Raw genomic sequence first — 16,782 nt, forward strand, 5'->3', positions numbered from 1 at the left:
TTGATTCAAGTGAACGGAATAGATAAATCCCATTGAATAGTTTAGTGTGGCCCTGTATCTTATATAAACAGGTTAAATGGAGACTTTATTTTGTAATCTGTGTATTCATGTCTACCATAAATTGTCTTTGTGACAAATGCAAAATTTATTTTATTACTTGCCCCAAGTTAGCTGTTGATCCTTTTCACTGATAATATACAAGTGTAGAGAACAAGAAGCCTTTAAAATTGGGGGAGAAAAATACTTTCCACCAAATTACTGAAAATTGGAAATTTTATGTTGACTCTTGATGACTAGAAAGCCAGTGTTAAGAATCAATATTATCCAATATAAAATAGTACACTGAATTATTTAATAATAAACAGTATATTAAGAGCTTGCATATGCTGACTGGGAACCCAGTGGTGGCTTTTTAAATTCTCAGAAAGGCTAAATATTTTATGGTTAGAAGAAACCACAGGTGATGATGTGCTCCATGTCTCTGTAGCAGCCAAAAATCTTTACAAATTATTTCACGATCAGCAAGATAATTTTACTGGTATTAGTGAGTGGTAAAGGTGAAGAGAGAAGAAAGAGTGAATAGAAAAGTGTGTATTAGTTTTAAAAGTGTGACAAGGTAATAAAAAGACATGGAAAAGAGATAAATTTCTTCTTCTAGCCTTGAGGCAAACAAACTCAAAAGAGAGCAAGATGGGTATTTAAAAAGCCAATGTCGGGAAACATCCACTGATAATGCCCATTATTTTACTTTGTACTTAAATTACACAAGCAGAAAAGTTATGCTTATTAATAGTTTAATGTATGAAGGAAACATCCAGATTCTGAATATGAAGGTACATATCTCACATTAATTTAAGTCTACATAAAGTAGAGCCTCTATACTGACATATTGAAATTTACTTTCTGCTTAGCCTTTTTCTGTTATGTAAACAATTGTACATTTATTTGCCATTCTAAAACTCCAGGATCAAGTTTACATAATTTTGCTAAATTTCCGTGTTTGCTCAGAAGCAGTTTACAGTACTAAAACCAACCAGCCAAAGAACAGCTTCAACAGAAAGTTATGTCCAAAGGGAAAAAGGGAAAGAAAAAAAAAAGAAAAATGGTAAGAAAAATGCTAACTAAGGTAAAACGGATGATGATAGGGAATGGGCAGTCACAAATGTTCACAGAAAATAGGTCAGTTAGTAAGTTCTTCTGCAAAAAGCCTACACACTTCAGTCAAGCACATCAGTAGAATGATTTGGGAGCATAAATTTTGTTTTCGGCCACTTGTGATTTCCTCTGAATGAAAAGGAATTTGCAGGCTAACAAGCTGATCCTCATCAGCCAAGCTGGTTCATATGCACACTGTTCATGTGAGGTGCCCAGGGTCCAGTCCACACCTACAAATAGAACACACATTTGATTAAACACGTATTTAACACATATTTGATTAAAACAAAACTCTTAAAAGCTAATGAAGTGCCCTTAGTATTCATGGACTAATAGCTAAATCTCATTTAATTTGCAACATTCTTGGAAACAATAAGAAAAGCAATGATAAACCACTTTTGTCTGTTGTTTCCTTGCCTCTTACCCTCAAACAGGATCTATCTTTTTTTTTTAAAACCATTACCTCAGTACATAAAGATTGATGACTATGGAAGGAAAATGAGTCAAAAGTATTAAGAATACATCAAAATAAGCTAAAATATACAAACATGTTTATGAATTTGAAGTGATAATTATACAATGTTTTGACACTTATTTAGTAAATAACCTCTAGATGGCCCTTTTCACAATACTAGTAAATTCTGATGTATAAAATTACATTACAGCACTTTGCAACTTAAAATCTTTTACTTACCATCTGCTGCCCAATGAAATATACCATGGCTTTCATAACTTTGGCCCTAAACCACTGCCTTTGGTAGCAGCATTTTCTACATCACTCTGCTATATTATGTTAAATTTCCCTCAGTTTCCTCAACTGCCCATATTCACCATGCTCTCTCACTACCATGATTTACTTGTATCCTATCTGGCGTGGCATCTCATAAACACTAAATAAATGTTCACTGAATGTTCAGCCTTACCGTTTGAGGACCATTATTTTCTGTGGAGTTTGAAACCATCTTTATCAGGGAGTTCCAAGAGGGGTCCGCAGCATGAGGGCCATTAAATATGGGTCCTCCAGCACCATCAGGAAGAGGTGCCACTGGAGGAATCATTGCATTCCCATACACAGAAAAAGGCATACCCTTAAAAAAGGAGGAAACAAAGATTATGCACATTCAACTCACTGCTTACTTTTTCCAATATAATCAATAGCCTTAAAATTGATATTTGAAACTTCTCTCATTTTGGAAAAGTAATCTAGGAAATCTAAAAATTGTTTTCCATTATATGATTTCTTCTTCCATTAGATGATGCATAAGCCTACTATATCCAAAATATTTTGTCAAAAAACATTTCTCTATACAACTGAGACAAAATCAGGACTTGTAAATATTTATACTTTAGCCAGATTTTGACCTATAATTGTAGGCCAAGCCCCAGCATCACTTCACAAACACTTAACCACTTGAAAATGAAATAAAACTAATAAGAAAAACATTCAGAAATAATGAAAATGCTCATTTAAAATTACCATTACCCCAACTTTAGGAAAGTCCATGTATCCTGCAGGAACATGCTGATGGAATGTACCAGAAGGAGTTACAATTCCTGTACTCTCTCGCTCCATTGCTTGATGCTGTGAAAACACTCCTGGATCAGACATTGGCCTATGAATCATTGGATTTCCCATTCCAGGGTTACACCAGTCTACTTTGTCTGAAGGAAAAATGAAGAGGCAGAAAAAAATAATTGGTGAAATTTAAAATCAGAAAACAAGAAAATAAAATATTTTATGTATTTCTACTTAATATTTTCCACATTGACTTGTGCATTCCTTCGGAATAATGACCTACTTTTATATGTTTACTGCAGTATTCCCATGTTTGTAAATAGTGATAAAATACCCTAAGAAAATAACCAAAACATTTTGCTACAAAACAAAAGAAAAAAAGCTAAGATAAAACCTAAAGAACCCCAAAGGAAATATTAACATCTCCATAATATGAAATGAAGAAAAGAATATGCTTACATTAGACTATTTTCTAAAGGCAACGATAAATTCAAAGAGAAGTCACATGGGAGCAATAAATGTTCTGAACTCTCAACTAAAAATGATTAGTCAAAGCAAAGAAATATGAATGCCCATCATTTAAGAATGACTATGGATGTTAAACACTGCTCACAATACTTTAGTTAAATACATAAACTTAATTTCCTATAAGCAGGATAACATATCATACCTTGATTGCCACCAATCCCTTCAAAGGACCAGATGCCACTATGCCCTACAGATGTGGACAAGTTACTCCCAATAACAGATGGAGCTGAAGTTCCAGTTTGCCTGATACGTGCAGAACGTTCAGTCCCAATAGGGACTGGAACTTTTCTGTCCTGAGAGACATTGCTGGGCTTTTCTGACCCTAAAGGTACTGCTGATGGGGCAGGAGAAGGTGCACGAACTCCGGAGGACACTGACTGTGCGGGAGAATCTAGACAAAAGATAGTCTGAATTAGTATACACGTCATCTATAGAGCATGTAATTTTGTAAAACCAAACCTTAATTTCTAAAGACACCTTAAATATTCATTCTGAGAAAGAATGACATATGAAAATAATGCTTAAATAATAAATTATGCATATTAAAATTTGGTTAAAGTTCCAAGACTTTGTAGTAATTTTTTAATCTGGCTCCCAATTTTTTCATTTAGTTATGTGATAGACTGTGAAGATGTGAATGCTGCAACTACACATGTAATAAACCATTAAACTAATACTGAAATGAATTAACTCTTGACACTGAGTAAAATATAACAGCAGACCGATGAGAAGACAATGTTTAAATTAAAAAAAACAAACAACAAAAAAAGAAAAAAGAAAAGCAAACAAACAACAACAACAAAATGAAGGTGGGGAAAATCATGCCTATATTGGAAATTCCAAAACTGTATTCCTTGAGGATACTTGTCCCTTGATGCGTTATGATGAAAAAATAAAGGGATTTGGGTATCTAACAAATCTGGAAAAGCTACCTGAAGGAAAAAAATAAGTTTCTTTAAATTAGGACTTCACAGAACCTTAAGAAGCTTATAAAACACTGACAGAAGACTATGCCTTATTACCCAACTTTGTTTTATTGTATTGTGTGTGTGTGTGTGTGTGGCTGTATTTATCCAAAGGGATTTAGGTAGTTAATAAATTTGCAAAATCAATCTATCAATCAATCAATCGATCAATCTATACACACAAACACACACACACACACACACACACACAAACGCGCATACATAATGCTTCCATTTACCGAGGTACTTTTCAGGAAATTTGGAAGACAAAGAAAAATTCAGTAAATTATTAGCCTGAATATGTTTTTAAAAAGATTTCTTTATATAATGGAATGCCAAAAAAATGTATACAAGTGGACACTTTGGTCAACGTTGCTCAAGCAGTAGTTCACCGTAATCAGAAGTGTCTGGATGCTGATGGTAACCACTTTGAGCACCTCTTGTAATTGCAGAAGTCAAACGTGACTTGTATTCATCTTTTGTTATTGGTATATATTGAGTTATTACAATTTTAATACAGTTTTCCTTTCTTAAAATGTATATACATTTTTTTGGCACCCTCTGCATGTTTAGAATCATAGGGAACTGGCAAGTGCCATGGAAATCAATTCCGTCTTACCAGTGCTTACAGAGGTCTATTTTGGTTAAATTGATAGTACCATCTATCAGTGAGTTGTAGTAACTATTAACTAAAAGAATGAATGTGAAAATACTTCATAAATTATAATTTATTATATGGATATTTATATTATTGGGGAACAAAAACATGAAACATGGGCTTATTATCTATAAAAGTAAACCAAGAAATCTATTACCCTCTAATGAAAACTTAAAATATATCTCCTGTGGTCGTGGATCCACTAGCTAACTTGACAACATTTAGTTTAACACATCATAAGATAATAAAAAAGCCACATATATGTCTTTAAAGCAATTATAAATGTTTCAAAATTCACCTTACAATTACACTGGTATGAAAGGGAATTCTAGAAAAATTGGGGGTTGCAGCAGCACAGGTTTTGATTTTTTCCTAACCCTCCCATCAAAACAAAGCCACTAAGTTAGCAAAGCCAAAAACCCATGGATTACATTTATAAAAAAATAACAAACAAGGTATCCAAATGAAGCCAAAGATATAAGTGAATGGGGACAAAGCACCCACAGCTATAACACTCACAGGTATCAGCATCTGTGTGGAAGGAAGCAATTCTCCAGACCTAAGAACAGGAGATAAGAGAACTGCAAAACAGTCAAAGGTACTCAGAGGAAAGCAGGGCCGGCCAATATGAGAATAGCAAGTGAAACTGGGAGAGGTCTGCCTACCCATGGGTGATTGGAAGGGATTCACAATAAAGTCTGAAGAAGCTGGAGCAATGTCAGCCACCCCATGAACTCTCTAAAGTACCTGCTGAAGCTTCTTTCCAGGATAAAGAGCCACAGTGATAAGAAACTTCTAGAACAGATTAAAACTAAGCAGGAAAGGGACAACAGAAGCAAAGAGAAGATCCAGTCAAGAGTAGGACAGACTAGGTAGGGGTGGGTAAGTGGATCAGAAATGAAGCCAGCAGATTTAATAAAGTACAAGGCCATATTTTTGCACACATTCCTAATAAAGGGAATTCTAGAGCCTTTAAGCTAGAAAAGATATTCTGATCCATTTATCCCTTCTATAAGTTCAGGAAACTCATTTCATTTAAAACTGCGAAACAGAATAGAACTGCAGTCGAATTCCATACAAAGCTATTGCATGAACTAAAAGAGATATGGACCCATAACATTGTGTAGATAATAAAAGCCTGCCAGAAAGAAAGCTATATCCTAATATTCCAAAGGCATATCAAAAAGAAGAAACTATAACCTAAAATTCCAAAGTGAGTTAAAATAAATGCAGAAAAAGGTATGAAAAAACAGCATAATTCAGATTTAGTAAAACTGGAAACAAGATGACAAACTCAGGAAGGTATTAGAAATGAAAGAAGGAAAAAAAACGAAATGAAAGAAAAGACTAAATTGAACTACAAGGAACACAGGATATTGTAAACACAAGGGATAAAGTTTTGTTTATTGTTTTTCAAACTACATATTCAAAGAGCATAATAACAAACCTGAGAAAAATCAACTCAGAACAAGTAAGACCAAGACACAGTCAGCGGTATCAGGCAGGCGGGAAACAAGGATGGAAGGCAGGCAAGAACTGACGGAAGGACAGATGCATGAATCCTACATTTCCCTGGATTCCTCCTTGGAAGCCTGCCTTAACCTGTGTCGGATTGAGCTGGTTTCTCTTTCCTTTCCTGTATCCTTCCAAAAACGAAAGCAAAGCAAAGTAATAGCAACCCTCCACATTCTGCTTAAATGAACAGAATAACTAGGCTTGCCTGCTGGCCTGCCCCATTTAAGAGATTTGCCTTCTTCACATATTCTGCCACCTCACTAGTCATAGTTTTTAATCACATGACTGTTTTCTGCTTCTTCCCCACGGGCTTACTAGCTTAACAACAACCCTCTGAGTGAAGAATGATCCACTTCCGGCTAGCCAGCATCTAGGATTGACATGGCCAGACCTGAACATGAGCCGAGCCAATCATATTCCTCATTGAGGAAGGTGCAACTGATAAACAGAGAAAAACTGGTTTAATTATGAATTGAATCTTTGAGGACCATATACAAGACGATACTATGAAAAAGCCTAGGTGTAAATAGAGTAAACAAAAGAGACTCATAAGAAACAGAACATGAGTGAGACCATAAATCCTCAAAGAGAGAAAGATGAAGAGCACAGCTGTCCCAAATCCTGAGGGATCTGAAGATGTCCCTGCAGTCTTAAAGTAAACATATTTTCCTTGAGATTCCTTGGGTGAGTCTGTATTCCTTACCATGAAAAAGAGCCTATTATAATTTCTTTTCTCATCTCTAATTATTATAATTTCTTTAATTAGAAAAAAAATCCAATTCAGAGCCATGCTATTTTAAAATATGCCAGCTTATATATTGGGGGGATAAACAGGTTTTAGAAGTTTTGTGGGACCTTCTACAATTTGGGGAACTTACAAAAAAATAATACTAAATTACAAATACAAAATTAGGTACATGTCCTTGGCAGAGCCCCTCGAAAATGAGATACTCGGAAGCTTAAGCTTCACTGGCTTCATGATAAATCCACTTCAGTTTTGAAATGACAACAGGTCCTGAATTCAAACTGAAAGAGCAATGTGACTTACAAATCAAAAAAGGGATCCTGCAGGAAAACTACACTGTATTTCTTCATGTTTCACTTCAGTTTATTAAGCTACAGTAGATCATGAGATGAATGTGGTTGGTTATGACTAGCATTAAAACAATGTTTAAGGTTAAGGAAAACAGAATAGAAAATACCGGTGTGTAACATACATTGTATGGATTACATATTGTTTTGTAAATATATTATTTCAACTATACACACGCGAACATGTGTAATGAATGTAAAACTAGCTTCCACCTTTCAAAATTATAAAGCTTTTTCATTGCTTTTTGATTTGACAACATTTTTATAATATTGACTGTCAAAATGGCCCATTCACTAAATTTGCCAAGGACTGAAACTCAGATCAGAGCGAGTGATCAGCAATCAGTGTACGGACTGGCAGAGTGTTGGCAGGATAGACTTTAGCAGTTTGGGTGAAGGCCTCAGGTGATCTCTGCCCACCTTGTATGCACAAAGTTCTCAGCACTAATCTGTTGCTCTGGCACTTCAAGAAAGGGTTCTTTGCTTTATTTTTTTTTTTTTAAGGAAGAAAGCGGTGTCCGCCACATCCCAACTTAATTTTCCATGGTCCTAATATCATGTCCTACTGCTAACAGAGAAGGAGAAAGAAGGAGCGGAACATGGAGAAATGTGATAGAACCTGTTCAAGTACATAAAACCAGATAAATATATTGTGCAGTTAGTTCTACAACATAATACAGAATGACAACTTTTTAGGAAAAATATCTAAATACTAAAAACAAAATTTTAAAAGACTACTATAAACAACCCAAAATACCAAATTACATCCATGTGAGCAGACTATTGAGAGAAGACTTAGAAGTAAGACAAAACAAACTAAATGGTCATTAAAAAGTAACAATATTTAGATTTAAATTAAGGTAAGGCAAATGCAAACTAGTTAAAAATTCAGTATTAGAGGTGAAAGTCTGAGTCAATCACTCTAATAGTTGCAAAATGACAACTCTGTTACTCCTTGTACATTGATGAATTGTCACTATACTGTAAGGAAGACTGTTCCCCTCTGCGTTTTAAAATTTTATTTATAATCACATTGGACTCATGGATTCTTGCTTTATCCAATGAGCTGCCAGTATTCATTTTGGTGGTCAAATTGTCCTGGATTTGGCCAAAGGGAGCCTCTTCAATCTACCTCCTCTGTCTTGACATGTCCCCATCATTCTGAGTACTTAAACGACTTTCTGACACTGTAAGACTTTGCAGAGTCCCCTTATACTTCTTCTGTCCTAGCTCTTGAGTCAGCTGTTTCTCCTAGAAGCTTTAGCTTCTTTTAGTGGACAAAAATATTTAACAGAAAGATCTGAACAATGGATGTGCTCACTGCTACCAAAGAGTGCTTGCTGCTAGGCTCTTTCAGTAGACAGAAGGGGGGGGTAGATGGCAATTTTATATGATTCAATCCAATAGATATGTAATTGAAAAGCCGTAAGTTCACATTGGCTCTCTTTTTAATTCCAATCCAGTTCCATATGGTTTTCCTTGTCTCACCTCATTCCATATTTCTGTCTTCTCACGCGAGAACCCTATATTATAACATCATCAAAATTTTATTTATTCGTTTGCTCAATCCTATAGTATATTCCACATAGAACTGCTTATCAATAATATGTATTACTAAAAAAACAAATGTCCTAAGTAGAACTGAAGATTTATGTGAAGTCTATTTGTATTTTGACTGAAAGTTACATTATTTTCTTATATTGGTACATTATTTTCTTCTTATATTGGTACATTATTTTCATACTTCTTACAATATTTCTGGCATATTTCTATCATAATCACTGAATTATTTCTTAAACCATTTTTTCTCATTTAAGGATATCTGTGCAATGAAATATTCTTTCTACGTGAAGGTCCTCATTATTTGAAAACACAAGAAAAACTATACAACATGTAAATTCACTATAGGGAACAACTTACTTCAAGCTTTAACTGACAATATACTTTGATATGCATCTCTCAAATATTTTTTTGTCCCACTCTTTTATTCAGTTAATTGGGCTCTATTACCTGGGTTCTAGCACTGTTAGAAGACATTCACAGTTTAAAAATGAATTCTTATTATAATTTCCTTAAGGAGAAAATAATTTGATGTCTTTCTCCCCACACACACAAAATTGAAAAACACAAACATAAAAACCCAGTAACTTTATACTACAGAATTCTCTTAATGTGACTTTAAGGTTAAAAATCTTTCTCCTTGGTAGCTGTATGCTCAACTAAAACTAAAAATCAATATAAATCAATAGGCAGTACAACATTATTAATTTTTTTCTCAAAAAAAATAATCTCTCTTAGAAATAAATGTCAATAAAATAGTCCAGGTTTGATATAACTGAGGTTGATTTCAGTAATTTAAAAACCTGGAAATGCTATTGAAATTATTCCTGGTTTCATAGACTGCTATGAATACAAATACAATTTTATAGTATTAAAATTATAAGATTTGAAAGTTAAAAATTCCAAGCTTTGAAAAACTTAAATCTTTTTTATTTTAAGGGAACACATGCAAACTTTTCTTATGGAATTACAGTGCATATTACTCACCACTTGATGCTGATGAACATGGGGTCAACAAACTAAGTGGGGAAAAATGTTGTCTGTTAAAGTTAGCAGCTGCAGGTGCTCCTCCAAGGGGGGCCCCAGGTCCATAAATCTGACCTCCTGAAAGGTTTGAGGCAAAGTTTCCCAAATGTGTAGAAGAAGGTGTTACAGAACCATATGGCGAGTCCATATTGACAATACCTGTAATGCAGAAGATAGTCATGATTCATTAAGTTACCCCACCCCTACGAGAAACAATTGGAAAAACTTAAAATTCCAAGAAATCCTGACTATATCCAAAACTATTTCAGATTAAAAAAAAGTCTCCTTGCTTACTTCTTCCAGCCCACTGACTCATCATTTCCACCTTTATTCTATAGATAACTATAAAAAAGGAATAATCATCAAGGAAACTGTAACTTTAATATTTAGTATTTTATTAACTATTATAGAATATATACAGATTTTATGTCAACATTGGAATTTAAATAGGTTTAATGGTCAAGGAGTTGTATAAAACTTTTATCTTTAAAAAACTTAGAGGGGAGAGAAGGATAAGCGCAGATTTTTAAAAGACTGAAAATACTCTGTATGATACTATAATGGTGGATACATTACCACTGTACATTTGTTCAAACCCACAGAATGTACAACAAGAGTGAACCCTAATGTAAACCATGGACTTTGATAAAGGTGTGTTAATGTAGGTTCATCAATTGTAACAATGTACCCCGTTGACGGGGGATGTTTATGGGGGAGGCTACACCCATGTGGGGACAGGGGCATATGGGAAATCTTGGTACTTTTCTCTCAATTTTGCTGTGAGCCCAAAAGTGCTATAAAAATTAATAAAGTCATAAAAAGAAAACTATAGGGAAAAAAGAAAAGGCTGTAGCTCTACTTCTACACGGGAGAGATCTGATGATCAGCACCTTAATTAAGTGGCCGTCCTTTCCATGGCCAGCAGTGGGACAATCTGTCACTGAGTGCCTCACGATGCAATGCAGTGTGACATGCAGAACATCACCTACTGATCACCTATCTGAACATCACCTGCCAGAAATGTCTGACCTGAATGTAATCATGGATTGAACAGATAAATCTGAAATGTGGGCCATTCTTCAGGACAACTAGACTATTCAAAGGATTCAATTTCAAGAAGAAGGAAGGTTATAAGATGTTTTAGACTGGGGGAGACCAAAGAGACATAACAGCCAATAGCAATGTGTGAACCTTGATTTGATCTTGGATCAAAAAAAAGAAAGAAAATGAAAAAAGAAACACATAGGCATAAAGGGTGTATTTGGGATGATGGTACTGTAAATTGGGTGCTATTACTGAATTAATGTTAATTTTCTAGGTTGTAGTAATATAGTGGTGTAGCTTAGAAGGCAAACATGCCTGTTTGGACCTGAATCTAGTAAATTCTCCTCCAATGGACTCTCAAGTTAAACTTCCATATAATTTTGGCTCTCATCAACTATATACACCCCCAAACCTCACCTCCCTTATAGAGCTGGTCCTTTTTCTATATCTTTCCACAAAATAAGAATTTCTTTTTTCTCTAAATCTTAATTTTGGTCTTTCTCAATACATTACCTAGATTTCACATTTTTTGAAAAGTGAAGTATTATTATTAAACTCCAACTATTATAAAAATCAAATATAAAAGCATTTCTAATGCATTAGTATATGATGGGCTTTTAAAACCAAATTATAGGTTCTATTGTTTTGGTACAGAGAAATTGTTTTTTAAAGTACACATAAATACTTCAATCAACCCCAAGCAAAGAGATATTTACTGTTCATTTCATTGAAATGTAATGTAATGTAAATATAACAAAGAAATATTTTCTCTTCATTTACATGTTCATTACACTGTAGTTACATGTTATAGAAATAGGTAAAAATAACCTTCAGTTCCCATTAAACTTAGAAATTTTTTGTCCGAGAATGTCACATCTTTAATAACACAAATCAAGTTGGGAGATGAAAGCAGGGGTAGAGGGAAATGGAGGAAGGTGGTCAAAAGGTACAAATTTCCAGTATAGAATAAGTATGAGGGATGTAATGTATAACGTGATGACTATAGTTAATATTTCTCTAAAATATATACAGAGGGTGCCAAAAACATGTATATACATTATAAGAAAGGAAAAAACTATTAAATTGTAATACTTAATATATACCAATAACAACAGATGAATACAAGTCACATTTGACTTCTTTAATTACAAGAGGTGCTCAAAGTGGTTACCATCAGCATCCAGACACTTCTGATTATGGGGAACTACTGCTTGAGCATCTCTTAAAATGTGTAGACATTTTTTTGGCACACCCGCTACATGAAAGTTATCAAGAGAGAGTAAATCCTAAGAGTTCTCATCACAAGGAAATATGTATTTTTTCTTTCAGTGTAGTTTTTCTTTTGATCGTATCTATATGAAATGATGTATGCTAACTAAACTTACTGTAGTAATCAACTCACAATATATTTAAGTGAAACCATTATGCTATATATTTTAAACTTACACAGTGATGTATATCAATTACACCTCAATAAAACTGGAAAAAATTAATATAAAAAGAAATATGGCCAGTTTGACTAAGACAAATCTTTAATTTTATTTCATTTTAATTTAAATAGCACTTATGGTTAGTGGCTACCTATCAAACAATGTAACTATATTTTTCTCATTATTTTACAAACAAAAAAGGCAATCAGAAATGAAATCAAATTTTAGATCTTTGTCAATTATATTCTATTTGAAATAAAAGCAAAATTTTGATGGTGTTACCTTATTAAATTAAAACGTACGTTTTTTTCAGAGAGAAAAATATACCAGATAAAGAAATTTATTTATGGGAAATTAAAGATAAAATCCACTGTAACTTTAAAAAATATAATACCATACTAAACATAGCTAATATAACAGCATTTGAGTTAACTAAATACAACAATCTCAGTCCATCTGGCCCAGTCATAGAGTAAAAATATTAAAAACGACCAAGAGTTTTCACATCGCTTGTGAAAATGAGCAGCTACAGAATGTCAGAAAATACAAACTTACCTGAGGGGCTTGGAGCGGGTCTCTGTAAAGGTGGTCTAAAACCTGGAGCTTTGGAAGTATCCGACTGATGTAAAGGATCTGAATTTGGCAAATATGAGGATTTTCCTGATAGCATAGACTCTGGTGTTGACTGAGATGAAACAACAGATCCTCCCCAGAAAGCATGAGCAGAAGTGGGGCTGTTTTCAAACAATGTGCTAAAGGGCCCAAATGGTAAGGGCGCAGTGAAATTGGGAGCAATAGGCTTATTTGCTGGATGTACTGAATTTTGACAAGCACTTTGTGTACTTAAGGTCGAAGGTAGCTGGACAGAAGAGGGGACACTGTGAGGTCTTTTAATGTGATTGACACTGAGGACCGCAACAGATGAGTTCTGCACTGGAGCTGGGTTCTTGTGAGGGGCAGCTGTGCCATGAGAGGGTGGTCTGACAGCAGGGGTTTCCATTTTAGGAGCAGGCTGAGAGCATCCCATTTGTGTCTGAGGCATAGGGTAAGTCACTGGGGCAGTAGAAGGCACTGCCGCTGGAGCAGAACTTGTTGTTGCTAAAGGAGTAACAGTCATCCTCACTTCCGGGGGAGGAACCTGAGACTGCTGAAGAGGTGGTCTTGGCTCCTGAGAAACAGATCCCGGAGGTTGCTGCTGAGTAGAATGAACTGATGAACTCCCAGAAGAACTGCTGCTGTTCGAAGGTCTACTATTTGCTGTTTCTACTACTGGTGGACTACCTGCTTCCTGTTCAGAGGAAGATGCCCCTTTGTTTGGAGATGCTGTTCCACAATCCAAAGGGCTGTTTCTAGAAACCCCTCCTGGCTGGGCTGGTGGTGATGGGGAAGATGGGGATGATACTGGGTAGTGTTCTTTGGCAGTAGGCATAGGGTATGTGGCATTTGTGGGTGCAGTGCTGTTGTTGCTTGCTGTGGTTGTGACTGTGGTGGTGGTGGCATTAGATGTCTTCACAACCGTGACAAAAAGCTGCCTTCTGACGGAAGGTGAACTTGGACTGCCATTTGTAGATGTACCAGGCACCGTTGAAGCTGATGAACTGGTTGTAGTTGTTGGACTTGAAGTTAAAGAACCTGCTGAATTCACCTGAGAACCACTGCTATTCTGATTGCTATGGCGAGGCACCATGTGAGGCTTAGGCGAGTTAGTAGCTCTGGCAGGGCTCAAAGGCCTGACAGGAAAAGGACCCCAAGTGGATTGAGCTGGTGGAAAAGTACCTCCAAAGTGGGTCATGGGCAACCTTGGTGGACGGATCTGCTGGAAAGTCTGAGCAGCAAGCAAAGCATGTGCAAACTGTGGAGGAGGATATGCTAAAGGAAGAGAAACTGGAAAACCAGGCCTCACGTTATTCACTGGGTTCTTTATGGTTTTGTGAGTAGATGCAGAAGAAATTGCAGGCACAGTGAGTGCTGTGGCAGTTTGAGATGTTGATGACAGAGCTACAGTCGTCATTTTAATTCCCATTAAGGAACTGTTAGCAGCAGTGGTGGTAGGTGCTGATGACCCTATTTTGGAATTTGCTGAGGAACTTTTCAAACGATTCTTTGGAATAAGTTCATCAATTTCTTTGTCTGGATCCTTGATCAGAGCATTGATCAACTGAGTTGCTTGTCTTGTTGATTCAGTGCCACCCCTGTAAGTTGACAAAAACAATTAAGTCCAATTTCCCCTACTTTTTAATATGTAAAGCCTAAATTCATTCATGTGTACGTGTCGTATACACACACATACAGAGAGCAATAACGAAAGTTAAGCAGCAATTTTCTGCCTACTCTTGAAATATCTTGCAAACAAAGCCATAAACTGTCCTGATATGCCACTCTTTTCACAAAGGAATAGTAAATGATTTATTTTCTAAAAACTCATTTTACTATTGTTTTCTTAGACTACAAAATCATTTTCCTACTGTAAAATACATTTCAGCTATTAAAAAAACCACTTAAAAGCCCACTGAATCCATAAAGCTACTATAAAGTTAAACAATTGATCAATACTAATAGCAATCAATATAAGTAAATAAGGAAAATAAGACAACTGAGTAAGAAAATAGTCTTTATTTTAAATACTGCTACCTAAGATGAGCCCATGTCTGACATATTTATAGTGGTTTCTCTATTAGTAGAATGATTACTATGACTCCTCGGGAATGATGTCTCAAAATGAGAGAGGAATCCTGATAATGCCAACAATGGCCATAAGGTCAAACCCTACTGTTGGATCTTCAGGAAAATATTTGATTGCTAGGAAAGCCTTATGGCAACCCTAAGGGGGAAATTACTCATAAAGGGTATCTGCTTCCCTCTTCTCTAGATAAGGCAGGCTGTGACCACAAACCTATCCAGGAGAGGGAAAAACAAGATAGGAGAAAAGGATAAGTACAAAACAGAGATGGCTGACTGCTCCTTCCTTGTGAGGTAGGCTATGTAACGATCAGCCCTCCTATTTCTTCGAAGGGGCACCTGCCTTACAATCAAACTTGTAATTTCTTACAATATCATCTTTAAGGGTATTCAGGCACAGATGTATTCAACTCAAGGCAAATACTCACTTCAGGTTTAAATCTTGTGCTGAGCTCATATTCTAAGGATAACAATCTCAGGTAACAAAGCTCAAATGTTCATTTAAGAGAAAAATGGAAACCTACTACTTACAATGTGTTCAAGACCCATTCCTTCTTGAAAAGTCTCAATTAATTTTTAATAATGTCATATGAACAGTTTATGTAAGGAAAAGATAATCTAAACCTTTGCCACATACACACACACACACACACACACACACACAATTCCTTTAAAGCCCTTTGAAATACTTCAGAAGAGCATATGAATTAGAGAGAGAAAAGATTGTAAAGGTTATCTTTTCAAATTTCCATTTTAAAAAAGTATACTATTAAATACGAAGTTCCATTGAAAACTCAAATGCTTATATTTCATTAAGCTGTAGCACAATAAAACACAAAGGAAGAAAACGTAAGAGACAAAGTTTTGCCTTATTGTTATTATCCGGTCTCCTGTCTTGTCTTTCTGCTTATCAATATCTATGTGTGCACCAGTGAACTCCCGAATAGCGTTAATGTTACAGCCTCCTCTTCCAATCACTCTGGATATCACGGTTGATGGAACGGATACTTTCTTTGACCTGTTTAAAAGTTGCAAAGATAAATTAAGATAAATCATTAGTCTCAGTGGTTGTGATTAAAATAACAGGAAAGTATTACTAAAATATGTTTCTGTAAATACAGAATAAATTATTGTTGAATAAGCCTGTTCTATTCTCACTCTAGGTGATAAAAGACAACTAGGTATAACAGGAGACAAGAGAGAGACAGAGAAAGAGAGAGAGAGAGAGGGAGGGAGGGAGGCAGGTAGAGAGGGAGGAACGGAGGGAGGGAGGGAAAGTTTACCATAGCTTCTCATCTCATTATCAAAGACTTTTTCTTTTTGACTTTCATCCTTCATTAATATCTGTAAAGTACATACTATGTAGACAAGTACTGTGCTAAAGCAAATACTAATGGCAAATAAGACAGACTTGGGTTCCTGCCCATATACGAGTATACTGACAACATAGACACCAAGTTAGAAAACTCCAACACCATGCCATGAATGTGTTAATACAGTATCATAAATACACAGTGGTTGGAGCATCTAATCTTGCCCAAGGAGTCAAGAATGGCTTATTGTGGGCACATTTGGGTGACTGATTCACATTCTCCCTTTCATTCTCTAATATAT

The 16,782-nt window shown here is 35.5% G+C and overlaps 1 protein-coding gene across 10 annotated transcripts in view; it reads right to left on the reverse strand.

Moving 5' to 3' along the window:
* Positions 1 to 727: 727 nt before the first annotated feature.
* ANKRD17 (ankyrin repeat domain 17) overlaps positions 728 to 16,782 on the reverse strand; it is a 151,398-nt gene continuing 135,343 nt past the window's right edge. For 5 of the 10 annotated variants that reach the window (XM_033105360.1, XM_033105355.1, XM_033105354.1 and 2 more), the window contains 7 exons: positions 16,037 to 16,186; positions 13,045 to 14,681; positions 9,977 to 10,174; positions 3,342 to 3,590; positions 2,639 to 2,817; positions 2,079 to 2,243; positions 728 to 1,385 (listed from right to left, as the gene is read on the reverse strand). In XM_033105360.1, coding sequence (XP_032961251.1) covers positions 1,326 to 1,385; positions 2,079 to 2,243; positions 2,639 to 2,817; positions 3,342 to 3,590; positions 9,977 to 10,174; positions 13,045 to 14,681; positions 16,037 to 16,186 — 2,638 coding nt within the window. In that variant the 3' untranslated portion in view covers positions 728 to 1,325. Of the gene's footprint in view, positions 1,386 to 2,078; positions 2,244 to 2,632; positions 2,818 to 3,341; positions 3,591 to 9,976; positions 10,175 to 13,044; positions 14,682 to 16,036; positions 16,187 to 16,782 lie in introns of all 10 variants that reach the window. The other 5 variants (XM_033105358.1, XM_033105352.1, XM_033105351.1 and 2 more) reach the window with 1 other exon arrangement.

Source organism: Rhinolophus ferrumequinum, chromosome 5 (genome assembly GCF_004115265.2).
Source record: "Rhinolophus ferrumequinum isolate MPI-CBG mRhiFer1 chromosome 5, mRhiFer1_v1.p, whole genome shotgun sequence".
Lineage (NCBI taxonomy): Eukaryota > Metazoa > Chordata > Mammalia > Chiroptera > Rhinolophidae > Rhinolophus > Rhinolophus ferrumequinum.